Below are 19,493 nucleotides of genomic sequence, written 5' to 3'. Positions count from 1 at the left end.
CAGGCCCTGCAGGCAGGGCTTGAGAAGCTCTTGAATATTCTCGTAGATGACCCATCCTGAATGGCCTTCTGTTTATGTAGAAGGCTCGGTGCTGGGTGCTGGTTCTGAAGAGAGCAGCCACGAGGCTTATTCTTACCAACCATACTCAATGGCTCTCAGACCTGGTCCCCCATTAAAGCCACCTGGGGCAAACTGCATACATGTGCTTCATTTGGTGGGTCTTTCATCCCTGTTCAATTAGAGTAGCTGGGGCTGTGCTGAAGTACAAGAAGGGAACCAAGCTCTGTGGTTGGGACTCATTGGTAGCATGGCAGCCATGGTGGATTGTAGCATTTTCAGGTGATGTGGACCGTGCCAGGATGGGGTACACTGAGGGGTCACTCTATGGAGACTTGGGTTGAGATAAAGGAAGGGAAGTGCCTGCAAAGCTTTCCTCCAAGTTTCTTTTAAAGAAATTCTAACAGGAAGATAAATACATGATTTAAATGTAGATTCATGTGTAGTTTCAAAACAAGTGGTAGGAAGAATACTAGATATGCTTGCTTCCCCATGTACAGTTCAGCCTCTCTCCTTGAGTCTTACCTTGCAAAGGCACGCCCAAGGACCTGACAATGCCCTTGAACCCCAGAGTTCACCACTGAAATCCTCATGGGGGCTTGCTTGGTCCTTCAGACCATAGAGCCACCTGGAGAACCCACTTCTCTCCATTGGGTCTGTGCTGCCCACACCTTACTAATGTATTGCCAATAATTCATCTCCTTCACAAGAAGGTAAGACCTTCCTTCCATGCTTTGACTAAGAGGGGTTTTCTTGGTGGCTTTGTGTGTGTGTGTGTGTGTGTGTGTGTGTGTGTGTGTGTGTGTGTGTTGTTTTTCAAAGAAAAGAACTGTTTATGTAACAAATAATTCCTTATTTGTGAGTCTCTCCATCTTGGACTCTTAAGGTCAGGTGGGAAGGTTTAATGTGAATTATTAGCTGTCTTTGCCAATTGCTGTACCCTGTTGTCATGGCATACGCCAGAAATAGAAGTGACTGTTTTCAACGACAGATCAAAATTTAGTGCTGTGCTGATGGTCCAGAATGAAGATTTTTTTGGCACATGAGTGAAATACATACCCATGTATTTCTGGTTGTGATTTAGCTGACCAAGTCATTCAGTTATAATTATATTATTTTTACTCCTGGAGATCATTACTCTAAGTGAAAAGTATTTCAGCATCTAGACCATTAAGATGTGGATGCTGAACGTATTTAAAACAATTTTTTTCCTGGACTGTGAAACAGCTTTATGGGCAAGTAGAAGCTAGAATATGGTTGTTAGCATTTAAAATTAAAAGAAAACATGGAAATACTTTTGGGTTTTAAGTTGACTGTCAGTTATTGTATGCTGCCTTCTGTGGCCCATCTCCAGTCCTTAAATCTCTGTAATGTAGCAGGGACGTGTCAAGCTAATGTACAGTACTATAAATCTGAGGGCATGGATAGTATAAAAGGGTTGTGGGGGCACGAGCCAGAATTGGTTTGGTCTATGGTTTTTGTTTATTTGTTTGAGATGCAGTGCTCTTTAGGATTGATACACCTTTATTAGTAAGTGTGGGTTTAATCTTATCTCTGGAGCATCTTTATTTTTAATGTCCCGTATTTCCCAGGCTCGAATTACCAAGGTGCTAGAGAGCATCCTCCCTTGGATTTAAAAGCTGGATGTTTATAAGGCACAATGATCAACCTGAGTTGATCTTCTGACCACTTTCTTCTCCCTGCCTTTAATGTAAGAGAACAGAAACTGATGTCTGTGACCTTCAGAAGTCCTTGAGTGATTAAGTATTTTGAGAGACCAACTATGAGACCACTGTGGTCTCCTTGTGATCACTACATGTTTTTGTTTAATATTATTAAATAGGACTAGGGAGGTGGTTTAAAAAGTAGAGTTTTTGCCTTACAAGCAGGAGAATCTGAGTTTGATCCCCAGAACCCACATAAAGAAAGCTAGACGTGATAGTGGGTGCTTGTAGAGACCCACAGATCCCTAGGGCTTGCTGGCCAATCACCCGCAAGCTAGCTAATTGATGAGGTCTGGGCCAGGGAGAGACCCTGTCTTGAAAAAAAATGGTAGCTGAAGAATGATACTCTAGGTTGACGTTTTGTCTCCACACACATCCAAACATGTTCATTCTTACATACAATGTTTTAAAATAAATAATCCTGTTTTATAATGTAACTTGAAGCCCACATGTTTAAACATAGACTTCTTTAGGAGGCATAGGACTAAATCTGAAATGTCAACTTTCAAGAGACTGTAATTGAATAGATTTAACCCACATTTATGGAAGGGAGAACTCTCTAGGTGATTATCTTTTTTCTTCCTCTCTAAGGACTCCTCCCCCCAAACTCTGTAGGTATCTTGTCTATTGACTTGATTAATGAATATTTTGCCCACTAAAGTTGGCCATTAATTATTTCCTTGGGTTGCAACAATAATTACATCTTTCAAGTAAAATCTAATTAGCATAATAAGCAGAAAACACCCTGCCAGGTGATGTGGGATTGTGGGGAACTAGTTGGGGAAGACCCATCTAGCTGGTTCACTGCAGTAATCAGCATTTGTCTCCAGCTGGATCTGAGCAGCTGCGTTTAGACTAAACCATCCCAGAATGGGGGTCACAGTGAAACAGCTTTGTGAACAGTCTTGTCAGGAAATAATTCCTAGTGGCACATAACTGTGTTGCATTCTGTAATTAAGTCCTATTACATTCATTCATTTGTTGGCTTGTTCTGTAATCATAAGTACTGACACCTTTGTGCTAAGTGCTAGGGACAGAAGGGAAGTCTGGAGCTGTATTTTGGAGAGGTTGAATCTGTTGGGAACAGTAACACCACAATGTAATTCATCCTTTCACTAGATGGGTGCACTAAAGCAGGTTCTACCGTGTAGTGTGGTAGAATGCACTGGAGAGAAGCAACCTCTTCAGTGGGCCTTCTAGGATGAATCTAGGGATGATCATAGAGAAGAAGGTGATGTCTTTCAGACAGTGAAGCAGATGTGGTACAAAGGTGTGTCATCCAGCAGCAGAAGAGAGTTAAATATGGGCACATGGGCGACAAAAGGAGCCCGAGGTACCCAAGACCAAGCAAGAGCAGGATGCTGAAGGAACAGAAGTGACATTGTGGCCAAAGCCTAGAGAGGATGGCAGCTGAAAAGAAGGGTCACTGCCATAGCTGTGGCTCCAAGCAGACAGTAGCAGCCACTATCCCAGAGCACACCTGGTGGGGAGGGGTGGACAGAAACCGCCTGCTCGCTCCTTCCATACCGCCCTTCCATCCTGATGCCTCCAATGGAGAACCAGCCACAGGAGCATCCCAGGACAGAGCATGGGGTTCAGAACAAGGCAGAGAAGAACAAACAGGCTGGTGTAAACAGGAAGTATAGTGAGAAAGAAGGATGTCTACAGAAGACAGAGACATTAAGAGCCGCTGGGGTGTAGGCATTGAAGGGAAAACAGTTGAGAGACATACTTGGAGGGTTGGGTTGGTGCAGCCACATTGTAAATATTCTGTATTCTACATAAGATAATGTTATCATGTAAATAATAAAGCAGGGCTTAACACTTGATGTTATTGATTCCCAATTTAGCAAGATTTGTATTCTTAAACATATCCAATTAGGACTTATTAGAAGATCATGAGATCAATTTAATGAACTGTCCTAATATTTTAAGAAGTGAAATTTATTAATCAAGGTATATTACATGTTAGTAAATTAAATAATGTTTTCTAAAACTTACATTTGTATCTGGGAGATTAGTGTGCTAGTTATAATAGAAAATGTATATCTGGTTGTAGTTTACATTGAAATATTGAAAAATAGAATTAACTCATTGGGTGTAGGTGAGCTGAGGGAGGAGACAGTGTTGGCAGAGGATTTGTAGACATTTTTAAAGCATATTCTATCTCTACCTTCCTTTTAAAAACCAACCTGCCCTCACACATACAAGATGTTCAATATCATATAATGTTGGGGCCATATCTAGAGTGTTAAACCTCATCTTAAGAAAGCCTAGAAAATCTGTTAGCATCTCTGCCTTCCGTTTTCTGAATTCTACTGATAGTAAAGTTTACCAAATCCCCAAAGTCCTGTGAGCCTCACTGAGGAACTGAGGTCTTGTGAGCACTTTAATAATGTCCATTTTACTCAAGATGATACAGAACCTTCACATTTTGTTTAAATGTGTGATAAAATCATCTAAATGTGCCTTGGCTTATAAGTTGATGGCACTTTTCTTGTGAGTCAGAAGAATAACCTCAGCTGAAGCTAGCCAGGAAGTTGTCTGAAGTCTCTGAGGAAGGTCAACACTTTTCCAGGTGTGTGTGCATGTTCTACATAAGCTCTACAAATGTGGAAGGAAATGAAATCTAATTACTTCTGGTCTGCATCTTATATAGGGTAAGCTCTCTCTTTCCATAGATGACTTGCCAGAAAGTCTTACAAGTGACCACATGGCAGCATGGGTTATTCCTAGTGGAGGATAAAACTTCAAGACCTCCTTATCTTGGCAGCAAGAGGTGGGGCTGTAAAGTTGACAGTGGAATGCTGTTTATGTGAGTAGCTGGCCTCCAGCTTGTGAGAAGTAGATGGTATTTGTCACCTCTCGCTTTCACAGGTAAGGCGATTAACTTGCTAAAACCAGTTATAAAGAGGTAGAGCCAGGACTAGGCACTCTGGTGTTGAAGGCTGTTCACTGGCAGGAGGAATTTGATAAGAGACATGGATGCTCAGGATCTTTAAGCTTTGTCATGGATCTTGATATGTCTCATGTTTGATCTCATCCTAAGAATTTCAAGAAGCACCTTTTTTAGTGGAAAAACCAACCCAGCGGGGAAACGGCAATGATGTCTGCCCTTGTGGGGGAGAGGTGTGGGGGTGGGATAGATCTCTGTTCCTTTCTATCCATTTTAAGGAAATACATGGCTTACCCGGATGTATAGTTCCCACTCTGTTGGTCATGTGATGCACTTCTCATTCCCAAACTGTGGCAATAAAACCAAAGCCAGCCAGCCCCAAGAGCAGTTCACCTTCCTGCAGAGACATTGACAGTCAGCAACATAGCAGCGTGTTTCTAGAAAGACAGGGAGTTCTGTGCCTGGAGCGAAGCCACCTGTCCTCTGATTCCAGAACCTTTCAATGGACTGATGCACAAGGCAGAAGAATGCCTAGGGAATGCTCGGGGTGTTCTGAAATGTGTGAAGTGATGTTGAGCCATACTGGAAGAAAAACAGCTTTTACATAGTAATGGTTATCTGCTGCTTCTTTTAATTTGGCTATAAGAATTCATTTTCATTTGTGCAAGAGATAAGATCACCTCTACAAACTGGAAAGGAACAACCACTTGGCAGTTTCATTTAAGAGCATTAATACTGAGTGGTGACATAGAACTCAGTGCTGTGCTGGGCATGGGAACACAAGCCTGTGGAATTGTTAATTCTGAGATTCTGGAGAGAAAAAACCAGTTCCACAATTTTGAGCCAAATTTGAAGCAAGCTTTAATTAAATTCTGGCCAGAATGACGGACTTTGGCCAGGTCCAGCTCTGGGTCCCCAGGAAATAGTTAAAAGTCACGTTCTGCAGGGCTTAAAAAGGCAAAACCATATGGTTGTGGTATTTCCCATCAGATCCAATCAGGAGCAAGCATATATCCTGATACACTTCCTGCCTGCCTACCTCCTGCCCTCATGTGAGCAAGCACAGCCAGTGCAGACAGGTCAAACAAACAGGCCCAAAAAGAACTTATTCTTAATTGTCTTAACTGCAAACAGAACTCAACCCACAAAGTCTATTGTTCCCGTTTTGGCTTCCCGTTAACTTGTAAGATGTACTGTTCTTATTCCTGCTTTGGTCTCACATAATCCCAGGGTTTGGGAGGTCGAAGAAGGAGGAGTCAAAGTTTACTGTCATCCTTGACTACATAGCAAGTCCAGGGCCAGCCAGAGCTGTGTGAAAGCCTGTTACAAGAAAACAAAAGCAACTGGAAAAGGGTTTAGTGCCCTGACTCAAGTTGTTTGTGCTTGAGGGAAGCAAAGTGGCAGAGCAACCCTCTCCGGAGTCAGATGAGTACACTTGAGACCTAAAGTAGAGCCTTTTCTGATCAGTGTGTTTCCTTTGGGAAAGGGCGACAAACAGCCCATGGTCTACCTGTCTCCCCTGCTCTTCCAAAGGCGCTCTTCTGCTGTGAGGACTGCCTATGGAGAGCAATTGGTTCTGTCTTCACCCGTATGTACATGGGAGGACCCAGTGATGGTAAGAATACTTTCATCTGCTGTTACTGCCACTTAGAGTGATTGATTGTTCACAACTGTGATCCCTCAATGTGAGCACCAACAGCCTGAAATAATAGTAATAGTTAAGGTTTATTAGGTATTTACCATGTTCCAGCTCTTGTACTCTGTGCAGTATACAGCTTATCTCTTAAATTCCCTTAACAACCTCATAACAACTTCATAAGCTATGAGTCACTGACTTCTGTATCAGAAAATTAAAGCTTGGCCTGAGAAACTTGCTCCAGTCATGAAGTTAGCACGCATCAAAACAAACCAGTAACTTCCATAATATGTTGCCTATCCCAGGGAAAAACTTTAAATTTTTTTAAAAAGTATCAGAAAGGCTAGAGTTGCCTAGTCCTTCTACAGAAGCCAAGATAGTCAGGGGCCATCTGCCAAGTTCCAGACAAGTGAGAGGGCCAGGGACTTCCCAATGCCCAAGTTCATACCATCGTCGAGATTCCTCAGCATGTGTCCCTGCTCATTGGCAAGTAGAATAGATGCAATCAGCCCAGAACCCAGAGCCACATATCCCAAACCATGTGTCATCTCTGAGGCCCTTGAGCCTAAACACTGTGTTCCTGGCCCCAATCTGGGCACAGAGACAGCATGTGTGTGATCCCATCAGAGGCCAGCCAGAGCTACTCACATCAAGCTGTAACCAATACACACTTGTAGGTCTATCTAATGACTCAGAGGTAGAGCCATTGTGTAATCCTGAATCCAGAGGTTCAGCTCTTTCTCCTGTGGCTGTTTTTTTTGTTTGCATGTTTGGCTGGTTGGTTTTGTTTTGTTACAATTCTTTGGCTTTCCTGGGAGATTAGAAGAATAGAGGCAGTGTTTTGTTGTTGTTATTGTTGTTGTTGTTGTTTGCCAAATCCTAGATGAAACAGGCTTCCAAAATGCAAAACTAACTTGCTACATAATGACCAGGCTGGTTACTGAAGTGAAGAATACCAGCACAAGGAAAACACGTTGACCTGAATCAGTCTTAACAGAAAATCCCAAGTCCCAAAATTCAAGTGATGGAGTTTTATTAGTTTTAGGAACGTCAGTGATACCCGCCTCCAAAACAAATTCCTAGTCATCGGAATACATGAAGACTGCTTCCCATTCAAGGTTTGTGAATTACTTTTAAAAATACATGGAGACATAAGTGGATCACATGATTGCTAAGTGAAAGAGATGAAAAACTAACCAGAGCTTCAGGTGAAGCCTGGATTTTAAAGGTCTCACTAGAGGATGGGAAAATGGCTCAGTCAGTGAAATGCTTGCTATGCAAATATGAGACCAACATAAAAGCTGAGTGTCGACAAGGGCCTGCTGTCCCAGTGTAAAGGGACAAAGACCAAGAGGACCCCTGGGACTTGCAAGCCAGCCAGTCTGGTTGAACTGGGGAACTCCAGGGTTGGTGAGAAGTGCCATCCCAAAATAATACTTACAATAAGGTGGCGAGAGAGAGAAAACTCCATCGACGTCTGGAGAGAGAGAAAACTCCATCGACGTCTGGCCTCTGCATGCCGTCACACACACACGTGCATACACACAAACACACATAAACAAAAGATTTCACCACACACTGGAGTTATCTATAAAAACTTTTGCAGCATGCTCAATCATTTGTTTCTAGTTTCACAACTGCCTTTTGGGTTTGGGAAAAAACTCAAATTCTTTCATTTGATAACTTTTCCAAGCAATCATTTGGGGGTTTTTTTGGTTTTGTTTTTTTCCTTTTTAAAGTGTGTGTGTGTGTGTGTGTGTGTGTGTGTGTGTGTGTGTGTGTGTGTGTGTGTGATGTGTGTCCATCTGTCTGTGTTTGTCTGTATATGTATGTGTCTGTGTGATGTGTGTCTGTCTGTCAGTATGATATGTGTTGGGGGGCATATATATGGAAATCAGAGGACACCTTTTTTCACCTTTTTGGGGTTCCAGAAATCAACCCAGGTTGCCACTGAGCTGTTTCCTACTTTCTGATTTCCAAGCCTCCATAGTCATTGGTGGTAACTATCTCTTCTTGTTTCACACCAGAACCTTTGGAGGGGAGCCAGGCCCTCAGAGTCTTTGGAGTTACCCAGGAGGTGCTGATGTGCAGTTCTAGTTGAGAACCACAGGTCTCCAGGCACTTGGTGGATAGAAATAACTAAGACCAAACAGCTTGAGGATAGGATCCTCAGACTCTGCACAGGAGTCTCATCCTTGTCTAGGAGGTCCAGTCTGTCAGGCAGCTCCCTCCATGGGCACCTCTGACATTTCACTGCAGTTCTTACAGGTATTTAAATCAGGAGACATTCATATAGTAAACAGTTCCTACATGTTAGCAGAAAAGCAAGTGTTTTAACTCTCCTTTCTTTTTTAATATATTTTATGTGCATTGGTGTTTTGCAATGGGTGTCAGGTCCGCTGGAACTGGAGTTACAGACAGTTGTGAGCTGCCATGTGGCATGTGGCATGTGTGCTGGGAATTGAACCCAGGTCCTCTGGAAGAGCAGGCAGTGCTCTTAATCGCTGAGCCCTTTCTCCAGCCCACAGCAAGTGTTTTTATACTAGTTTTTATAAGATAATGTGATCTTCTTAAAATGGAAGCACTTCCCCAGCAAGTGTGACAAACCTATGGCCATTGACCACATGTACCTTCAATAACTATGGATGCCACACAACACAAAATTGTAAACTGACTTAAAACATAAAACTTTATGCATTTTTGGTTTTGTTTTATAATTTTGAAACTTGATTGCATGGTTCTCTAGTATGAGTTTTATAGGTGACAACATCTGTTGCAAGGATTCTAGTATGCTGGAGATCTGGGTTGTTTTTTTTTTTTCTTTTTTGGCTGAAGAGAGTTTTTCAATACCTGTACACAGTACTTGATATACATATCTGACTTTCCATAAACTTCCAATATCCTTGGTTATTTTCAGCTTGGTTATTTAGTGCTTTTCTAGGTGGGATTACTTCATTCTCAACTTCTTTCTCCTTTAGAATCCAAGCTTGTACTAAACTTCTATTTCCTGAAGGGGAAAGGGAAAGAAAGTTTATTTTAATGCAGCTAGGAAATATGTCACAGTGTATGTAAGTTTCAGATAAATGTGATTCGTAGTGTCAGAGTTGACCTTTAAAGAAAAAAAATCGGGTTTTTTTGGCAGGTGAGGGTAGCTCGGGTTACAAGAAAGGAAGAAGAACAAATGGGAACAGATCTGCATTAATAAATATTCAGATTGAGCCCACTCCGATGTCAGTGTTAGTAGGTGGTGTTGGTACATGCAGTGTTGGGTGATGGAAGTTGTGCACACTCTCATTTTTCACTTTAATTGCCTGCCTGAAAAGATCCTGACAGCTTCAAAGGTTACTGCTCATCGCATTGTTGATAACTCAGGAGCAATATGCATGTGCAATTTGCTTCATTATTGCCCACTAATAACCAATACTGGAAAAAGGCTTGAGCAACCACAGCAGCCATAATTTGACATAATGTTCTCTTTTTTCTCCCATTCCTTAACCATCCCACTGGAGTTAGCCACATCTGATGTGGCAGTGTGGGTGTGACTTTAGTGTGGTTTGGTTGTTATTCTGTAAGTTTAGTGTGATAAAATCTAATGTCTTTTTTTAATTCAGAAAAACAAAGACATAAAAGAGTTCGTGTTTCTCAGTAGATCTTTGAGCTAGCATTCTGATGGTTTAGGGTATTGCGTTCATTGTTTGTTTGTGTGAAGATTTGATTTAGCTTCATTTATTGAGAAGCCATTGAGTAGCAGTGTCTGAAGTGAAAGAGGGTGTCTTTCTCTCGGTTGCAGAAGCACTGGAGGTGGTCAGTCCAGGAGGAAGATGGGGCTTTACCTGCCCTGCCACACACACTCCTGCTTTGCTTTACCCAGGATGACTTCCATTTACAAGATTATCTCACGTTAGAGTAGATTCAGGAGTGACAGTCATTCTTCCAGTCACCCTAGAGGAAAACTACTACAAAGAAAGTACATACCTTTAAGGAGACTTCTTTAAAGCCCTGTATCTTATTAACCAGAATGTAGACTCAGTGTTTCAAGGAATGCAGGGAATTGTAGTCCTTCTACCAGGCAGCCATGTTCCAGGGCATCATGATGTAAAAAAGAGGGAAATGTCTGTTGAGCAGCATCTTGCAGCCCATGATAACTCTCATTTGAATGATGAGTTTTATTTTTTTTCTGTGCATCATTATGCTGCTGAGTATCACAGTGACAATTTACAACAGTGCAAGCCTTAATTTCAAAAGTCTCACACTAGAGATTTACTCCTCATTTCTATTCTGGGCTGGAAGTACTATTCTTAGCAATATTTTGGAAATAAAAAAGAATCCTAAGGCTTATACAGTTAATGCCAAGCAGAGGCAGCTAGATTTGTGAAGAGTGGCACATTGTCTTAACGCCAAAAAGTAAGAACAGGGCTAGAGGGATGGCTCAGCTCTTAAAGGCTAGGCTCACAACAAAAATATAGTAAGAACAAAGATTGAAACAAGAGTATGATTCCCTTAGTAAGCCTTGGAGATTCATATACCAGGTCCACTAAACACTGATTTAGGGACCCCAGTTTGACTCACCCCACCCCACCCCACCCCAGCCTTTTATCCTCAGTTGTGAAATGTACCAGTCACTTGGTTCCAAATGCAGTGTGCCCCAGGCCTTTCCTTATCCCTGCTGAGCTGTTGGCTAAGTTTCATGACAGCATCTTTAATGTGTGCTTGTTACTGTGTGTCACTGTTTTGAGGGCAGGCTGTGGCTCTGCTGCCTTTTGGAATGGGTGGTGGTGTGATGAGATCTTAAGCACTCTGTGCCTATCTGCATCAGGAGCCCTTTATCCCTCCCTTCTCGGAAGCACCAACTTTTTGGTTCTGCACAGCATCCTTCACACATGAGAAGCAGATCTCACTTGGATATCAAATGTTTTTCCCAGTTTGGGGTTCTTCATTGTTGATAATAAGGCACTCGCTCCACATAAGAAAAATCCTGTATTTCTGTTTCTTCTTTCACCAGATCTTGTCTTTTGTATCCGTTTCCCTCATCGTCCCTACCTCTGTTCACTATTTTCTAACGCACGGACCATCTTAGCTTATTCCCCCAGTGGCTCTGCTCTGTGTGTGAAGTTAAGGCGGACTCTCAGAGAGTCCTTCTGCCCTTCCATGAGGAAGCTAGCTCTGCACTTCATGCCCCTTTCACACAAGCCTCTCTCCACCTTCTTTCCCAGTCCATTTACTTTCTCCTGCTCACCTGCTCAAGCGAGTCTCTGTTCAGACTCTTAGAAACTGCTTCCAAACGTTGCCCTGAGCCTCACAAAGAATTATGCCACCTTTCTGAAGCAGTTAGTATACTTGCTTGTTTCTCTTGAAGCATTGGGGGCTTTTTGTAGTGTGTGTGTGTGTGTGTGTGTGTGTGTGTGTGTGTGTGTGTACGTACACCAGCTTGTATATAGGTAGGTGATGTGTACATGCCTGTGGAGGACAGCAGTAAGCCTTGGTCATCAGCCACCTCCTTGGAGACGGCCTGTCATTGTCCTGGCACTCACCAGTTAGACTGGCTGACCCCTGAGCCCCAGGATTCTTCCTGTCTCTGCTTCCTCAGCCCTAGGATTTCAAGAGTTGCCGTTACACCCAGCATTTTGATGTGGGTGCTGGGCATTTAACTAGTCTTTGTGCTTGCCAGGCAAGCACTTTACCAACCACACCATCTTCCCAGCCTTGGACCATTGTTAACTGGCTATTGCAATCATCTTTCTTGCTCACTTGTGAGCTACTGACTTAGAATTTCCTCTAAGCAAGGAGCACATGACAAGAATTCAGGATGTCTTTCAGGAAATAAATTCAATTTCTTTGACTCCACTAAGAAAGCAAGGGCTCGCCAGGTGGTAGTGGTGCACGCCTTTAATCCCAGCATTCAGGAGGCAGAGGCAGGCGGATCTCTGTGAGTTCAAGGCCAGCCTGGTGTACAGAGCTAGTTCCAGGAAAGGCTCCAAAGCTACACAGAGAAACCCTGTCAAGAAAGAAAGAGAGAGAGAGAGAGAGAGAGAGAGAGAGAGAGAGAGAGAGAGAGAGAGAGAGAGAGAGAGGAACAAAGGAAGGAGGGAAGACAGAAAGAAAGAAAGAAAGAAAGAAAGAAAGAAAGAAAGAAAGAAAGAAAGAAAGAAAGAAAGAAAGGAAGGGCTCCTCAAATGTAGGTCCTAGCTGCCTTGTGTCACTGCTCACTGACTGCCTTCTAGCCTCTTGATTTAGACCATAGGAAAACCCAAAATTATCTTCATATAGTAGCTCTATTCTTCATAACCATCACATGGGTCTCCGGCAAGGTTTCTCAGCCTAGTACTGATACTTGAGGTCAGGTGGGTTTTGTTGTAGTGAGGTTATCTGATTATGGGCAGGATAGGATATCCAGCAGGATCCATTAGCACACTCCTCCAGGGTCTCTAGACATTGCCTTTGCAGAGGATTGCCCACAGTTCAGAACCACCCCCTCAAGTATCTCTATTTGAAAAATCTATAATTATTGTCTGGTTAACCCTACTGTCCTTCTGCAGTGCCGGCAGATTTCACCTCACTGCCTGCTGCCTTGAACTAGGAGCCACACCAGCTTCCCACCCTCCCCTGTGAATGACTCACTATGGGCTCCATCAGTAAACCCTTCCCACGTGAGCCCTCCCTCTCGCCTCGTCCTGTCTCCTTTTGTCTCGGGCTGCCATGTGTTCTTGCTCCCTCTGTCTGTGTGGGGACACAGTAGCTCACACCTTGTCTGTGCTGGCCCGTCTGATCTGGAGCTTCCTGAGCTGATGCTGAGCTGAGTCCTGTTGCTCATCCAGATACTGAACCTCCATCATGGTGGACACCAATTGTTGACTGAGCCTTTGGCTTAGATTTGACTTCTAGGACCAAGTTTCCTAACTAGTTACGATCTTCGTGGGTGACTACAGGACCTGAAGGATTGATAAAGAACCAGGAAGCAGAACAGCAGAACGTTAAGCCTCTGGCCATGCTAGTCACAGGGCATGTTGTAGCTGCAGTGGCTGTGCATAAGTCAGCTTCCTGAGCACTGTCTAGAGAGTTCTCAGTTCAGTCATGTTTAGTCATTGACTTGCAAGAAAACTCGGGCTCCACCTGGGAACACGAATGCTTTTTCAGAGATGCTGTTATTGTGTTGCACAGAATCCCTGACTCTTAGATATTAAGCTCATAAAGTTTACAGCAACACTCAGCCGCATCTGGACTTCACTGTGAATTGGGGAAGGCAAAAGTCTCAGTATAATTTGCACTAACTTTCCTGTAATGGAAATTATGGCCTGGGAAAAGTTTCAAATGACGTGTCTATAAACTAAGGAAAAGTTGATCCACTCAAAGGCTGGTTACATACACTCATACTGTTTTTTAAAGTCCAGTGCCAACAAGAAATATTTATTTCAGCATCTGAAGTAAACCAGCAATGAATTTTAAAAGTCAGTCTTTGTAAATTGTTGGTTCAACAAATTTAGTCTTAAAAATGGAGTAAAAGTTGCAACAAAAACATACTGGGCTTGTAAGATGGCTATAAAGTCTGTGTGGAGTTCAGCGTTACAACTGGGTGGGAGCAGCGAACTGACTTCACCTGCTGGTGATTGGAATCCTGGCTCAGGAAGACTCAGAACCCGGAGCTTCTGCTTCTAGCCCTGATGGTGCCAGCTTTATTTAAGGAAGCTTGTCACAGAGATGCGCATGCTTCCGTGCTCTGTGCAGCCATTCCACATTCCTGCCCCTCTCTTCTCTCCCGCCCTTGCTCTTCCCTCTCTTCAGCCCTTTCCTTGTGTTTGTGCTGGTGACTTTCACTCAGGTCCAGACTGCCTGCGGTGCTCAGTCATCATTCCCTGAGTGTCACTGGCTCAGCCTTCGCACCACAGTGGTGAAAAGCTGGTAGAAGCCTGGGCTGGAGGCACAGGTGGAGCTTGTTGGCTATGGATGTAACTGCAGGCCGATCATTTAATTAGGGAATCACCAGATGTCAACATCTGGGCTCTCCTTCCTCCACACCTGCTCAGTGGAATCAGAAAGAGTCCTGACTGATTGCCAGTGTTCTGCAATCCTGTTTCTAGCCTTGCTGTCCCCTGTCCTCTGTTCCTCCATCATAGGCACTTGGTGACCTGTAGTTGTCTTCGTCACCTCTCAAAGAGTTCTGTTTTAAGCTCTGAACTTTCTCCATGCTATAGCTGGCACCTTTGAGCTCAGGGTCTCTCGGGCTTCTGCAAGGCTCAGCACCTGGCTCGTGTGTCCCCACTATAGGCTCTGGAGATTGTAACTTTAGCTGAGCCTCTTTATGTTCTCATATTCTTGTGTTATGTCCCAAAACACTGTTTGAAATAACTTGTCTCCTATTTCTGTCTCCTGTTTACTCCCCTTGGTGGGTTTTTTTTTTCTACCAACCACATCATTTTCCTGGGATCCTGAATGGTAAAGGAAACAAATGTGCTTGATGGGTCTCCTATGTTTAACTCAAAGTCTTCAGTATTCTCGTCGTGGGATTAATCAGCTGTCTGCCCCTGTGTGTATTTCTTGGGCACTGGAGAGCAAGTGCAGCAGCAATGGGAAGAGTCGAGATATGCCAAGTCTTCCCGGATGTTATCATGGTGCTAGCGGGAGGTCTGAGAGCAAAGGGAGGGTTGGACAAGCCCTACCCAGAATGCTGCGAGAGAGTGTGCTGGACAGACTGCTATCTGTCTTTGCAAGTTTAACAGCTGAGGGGAAGGATGGAAGCTGGCTGCACCCTTTACTTAGTATCAGAATCACTGAATGATTACCAAGAAAAGTGAAGGTTCCAGGCCAGCTCCTCAAAATCACCCATCTGGCTGGGTGGGTACCTGACTCTCTAAGGTCTTCTACTGCTGCAACCTCCGGCCCTCCCACACACTTCCTTTTACCCCCCCCATCCCCCATCCCCAACACAGACCAAAAGCACATCCCCTGTTCACAGTGGCTCCCAAACCTACAGGTCACCAGCGACATTTGCTTAGTTTTGCTTGAGAGGCAGCAAAGCTGTTTCAAATTCATATGAATTTGAAAAATTCAAGTGTTTTATCTACAGAGCACTTTGAAGTGAATTATATCTCTGAGAAGCTGCATCCAACATTTCCCTTCCTCATTTTATTGGCACTATGAACAAATAAGCCAGAGAACTACCTTGGAGATGATGTTAGATGGCCGTTGGGTCTCTTTTTACATTACTTATTGTAGTAGTTTACCACGTGCAAACCCATTTCTGAATAGCATGGTGCATAGTATAAGGAAGCTTTTCTTTTTATTTGAACTCCGCACAATCTAGTGGTACCCAGTGATGATGTTCCTTTTCCTTCATAGCCTGTGGAGGAGACATGACATCTGACAGCTGGGGAAGCATCCTACTTCACAGAGCCAGTCTGCCTCTGGAGTCCTTTCCTTGCACAGTGTTGAGTACCAGAAAGTTATGTTGCTGTCAGAGAGGGGGAAATAATGAAAGCAGCTATTATACTTTTACTGAATGTGAAATGCTTAACAGCATGATTAAAATCTATAAAATGACAAGTCATAATCCCCACACGACAGCCAGCAAGCCAGTGATGGGACCCAGGCTTATTTGGGACCAGCAGTTGATGTGGTCTCTCCAGTAGCCTTATTTCAGTCTCTCCTGACTTGCACCAAGTACATCATTTTCAAGATAACAAAGCTTTGGTGGATGTTTGTTCTAATTAAGGTTATTTTAAAGAATCATTTAATCTAAAAAGAAGGTTGAGGTTTTGGGGTGTTTGTCCAGAATGTTCTGATGTCTTATTGCTTACTAGAGTCTGCATTCTAGATAAAGGGGCAAGGGGTGCTTCATGCTTAAGGAACTTCCAGTGGTTGTTTTGTTTCAGGGAAGGTGACATTTAGAAGCTTCCAGAAGTCTGCCTCCAACTTATAACTTGAGGCAATGTAGACATGTCAAACGTAGGTTATAGAGTATGTTGAAGGAAAATAAAATAGAATTTCCGAATCTTGCTTTGCAAACAGAGTGTTGAACATGGTTGATGCTCTGTCAAACTAGACTGCCATGCAGTTTGTGTGAGTGTCAACAGCAACAGCATTTCCGGTGAGCATCGGAGCTGTAGCATGCTATAGAAGATACTTGACTCTCCTCCTTCAGAGTGATACTAGACCGTCTCCTGTGGTAGTCTAATTTCCATTACTGTGGCAAAACAGTCAAGAGGCTCAAGAAAACTTAGTCATGGCTCACGGTTCTAGAATTTCAACCTGTGGTTGATAGGTCACGTGCTTTGCAGCCTGTTAGAGCAGAATCTCATACTGGGAACGAGTAGCTGATTGGGATGTGCTCTCCTCATGCTGGCTACACAGCTAGGGAAAGAGGACATCATCCCTAGTGACCTAACTGCCTTTCTCTAGACTCCACCTCCAAAAGATTTCAGCACCTTCTAACTGTACCACAGACTGACTGGAGACCACACCTTCAACACACAAGCCTTGAGGGAAACTCCAAGATCCAAATTTTTACAAGCTTGAAGTAGAAAAGTATAATAGAAATGTATATACCTGCACACACACACACACACACACGAGAAAAATAAAAATCAGGATAACTTGGGAAAGCAGCATTTAAAATAACTTTAGAAAGTACACAGTATAATAACAGGGATGATTAGAGGACGATTTGTAGGAAAACTGATAGGAAGCTGGGCACAAGAACAAAGAGAAAATGAAAGATGGCATTAACCCCCTTGATATACAAATTGTAAGTTCATAGTAGTGCTCATTTAGTTAAAAATAACTCTGTAACAATACATCACAAAAGCACGGCTCCCCCATCCACACCTATGGCAAATTTGAATTGTTGTGTGGGGACTGGGAAACCTTCCACTGGGTTTTTTTGCTTTTGCTCGTTTTTCTAACTTCCTTTTCTTATTTTCACAATTTCTGTCTCCAGTCTCATCTGTTACTTTGGCACATCAGTAACCATTTGCACCCATGGCCTGTCCAGCATGCCAGTGGCTGTTTATGTAGACATTTTCCCTCTGAAATACGGTTCTGTGCGCTCCCCTCCAGCAAGCACGTTCTGCACAGAAAAGTGAAGACGTGTGGAGATTACAGCAGACTTGGATAAGTGCTAAGGGTTATGTTTGAAAGCCATGTCCCCTTCATGCCTTTAATCCAGCACTCGGGAGGCAGAGGCAGGTGGATCTCTGTGAGTTCAAGACTAGCCTGGTCTACAAAGCAAGTTCCAGAACAGCCAGGGCTACACAGAAACCCTGTCTTGGGGCTGGGGGGAAGGAAAGACAGAAAGAGAAAAGCAAATCATGTCCCTTAAGAAGTGCCTTCTTTGTACCTTGACAGTTGCTGAGCTTGTCCCTAAACCAGTGACCAGGCTGCAGCCGCAGCTGCGTAAGGAAGTGGAGGGAAAGGGGGAGGAAATGTGACTTATGGATCTGGTCTCATCTGCTCTGCCAAAACCCTGAGATGGGGCTTGGAGCCTTTCAGAGATTCTTTGTCCCTTGTTCCTGATTCAGCTTTCAAGGGCTTACAGTGACAGAGACCAAGGAAGGAAGATTCCTGAATAGGGTTCCCTGGAATTCTTGGCACAGGAAAAACGATAGTGAGAACGTGAGACTCTTATGAATGAAGAAAGTAATGAATAAAGCTAGCTCTACTGCCCAGGCGTAGAGTCTGAGGGTCAAAAGCAATGTCAGTCTGATTGGTTTTGCCACCTGTGTTCCCTTCCTTCCTCTATCACCTGGTAATGCACATTGGAGTTAGTGTATCTCACATCCACCACATGCAGAGGTGCTTGAAACACGCCTGTCATAACATCAGAGGAGTTCCTGCCGAGTGCAGCTGAGAGACTTCTAATCATGTGATGATGGTATGGATGAGGTTCTAATGAAAAGAAATTAGTGTGAGATGCTTTAACCTTTCTTCATGAAAGCAATACACAGTGACTCCCCTGCCCCATATTTTGTTATATGATTATTCTTTTACATCTATTTAGGAAGTGATTTCCCCCATGTGAAGCTTGAGACTATGCTTCTGGTTGTGAGGAGGACATTCGTTACTGGCCCACACTAGAGAAGCGCCATTGTGCGGTGCTTCTGTGGTGTGGCATTCTGTGCTGCTATGGTGTGGCATTCTGTGCTGCTGTGGTGTGGCATTCTGTGCTGCTGTGGTGTGGCATTCTGTGCTGCTGTGGTGTGGCATTCTGTGCTGCTGTGGTGTGGCACTCTGCCTCTTTGCGGGGAGTCCCTGGTGAATTTGCTGCCTGTTGACTCCGAAGTACTAAGAGGACTTCTGATTAAGAGTCTAGAAAAGCTGTAATCAATTCATTGCACATTCAAAAAGGAGGAGAGCACTCCAGAATATGAATCTGGACTCAGAAGTGTTCAGTGAGCAAAAACAATACTCCATAGATTTTCAAATGGATGGAGCTTTACAATGTAAACTAATTTGTTCCAGTATAATTGAGCATAATTAACAGAGGCTTGCTTTCTTAGGCCGATGAAACACGAAAACCATGCCAGCATTGTAACTGTATGCAAGCAAAGCCAGTCTTTATGAGGGGGTTGTGCAAGAGCTTGTGTGACAGATGGGCGTTTTATCACTGTTGATGTTTGGAATTTCTTGAAAAGCAATGTAATATCTTGTTTTTATGAATGAATGAACAAATCATTTATGCTTTGTGAACTGAGTTTCCCTATTCTAAATCAGTCCTTTTCTCTCTGTTACTTTATGTTAGGGAGCCTCATATATTCTGATGTAAAAAAAAAAATCCTAAAAAAATCGTAATTGTGTTTTATTGCAGATACAGATCCACGTGTTTTAGAAAAGCAAGAACTGCAGCAGCCGACCTATGTTGCCCTCAGTTACATTAATAGGTAAGCCATCCAGAAGGACAGCTGCTGTTTGCTGCTGCCTTGCTGGTTAGATGTATCTTTTTACCAGTAAATGCTTTCAGTTTAAAAACGTGCGGATTTGATCATTTTAAAGCAACCTCTATGTGGAGATTTCTTGTTTCTCTGTTGAAGGATACAGATTGTAGCCCCCTGTGCATGTGTCTGAAAACACGGCTGATTTACAAGCTCATTTTGGAAGTATTTTGTATGCAGAGTTAGAACATGCTCATTTGACTTCCTGGGGCAGTGTGAGAGATTAGTGGATTTATGTTTGAGTGAACCTTTTAAATCTT

At 43.3% G+C, this 19,493-nt stretch overlaps 1 protein-coding gene across 1 annotated transcript in view; it reads left to right on the top strand.

Moving 5' to 3' along the window:
• Window positions 1-19,493, top strand: part of Jazf1 (JAZF zinc finger 1) — a 315,105-nt gene that overhangs the window by 158,057 nt on the left and 137,555 nt on the right. Inside the window, exon 2 of the mRNA XM_059257860.1 lies at window positions 19,110-19,182. Coding sequence (XP_059113843.1) covers window positions 19,110-19,182 — 73 coding nt within the window. The remainder of the gene's footprint in view (window positions 1-19,109; window positions 19,183-19,493) is intronic.

Source organism: Peromyscus eremicus, chromosome 3 (assembly GCF_949786415.1).
Source record: "Peromyscus eremicus chromosome 3, PerEre_H2_v1, whole genome shotgun sequence".
Taxonomy (NCBI): domain Eukaryota; kingdom Metazoa; phylum Chordata; class Mammalia; order Rodentia; family Cricetidae; genus Peromyscus; species Peromyscus eremicus.
This window is presented reverse-complemented; position numbering and strand designations above follow the sequence as displayed.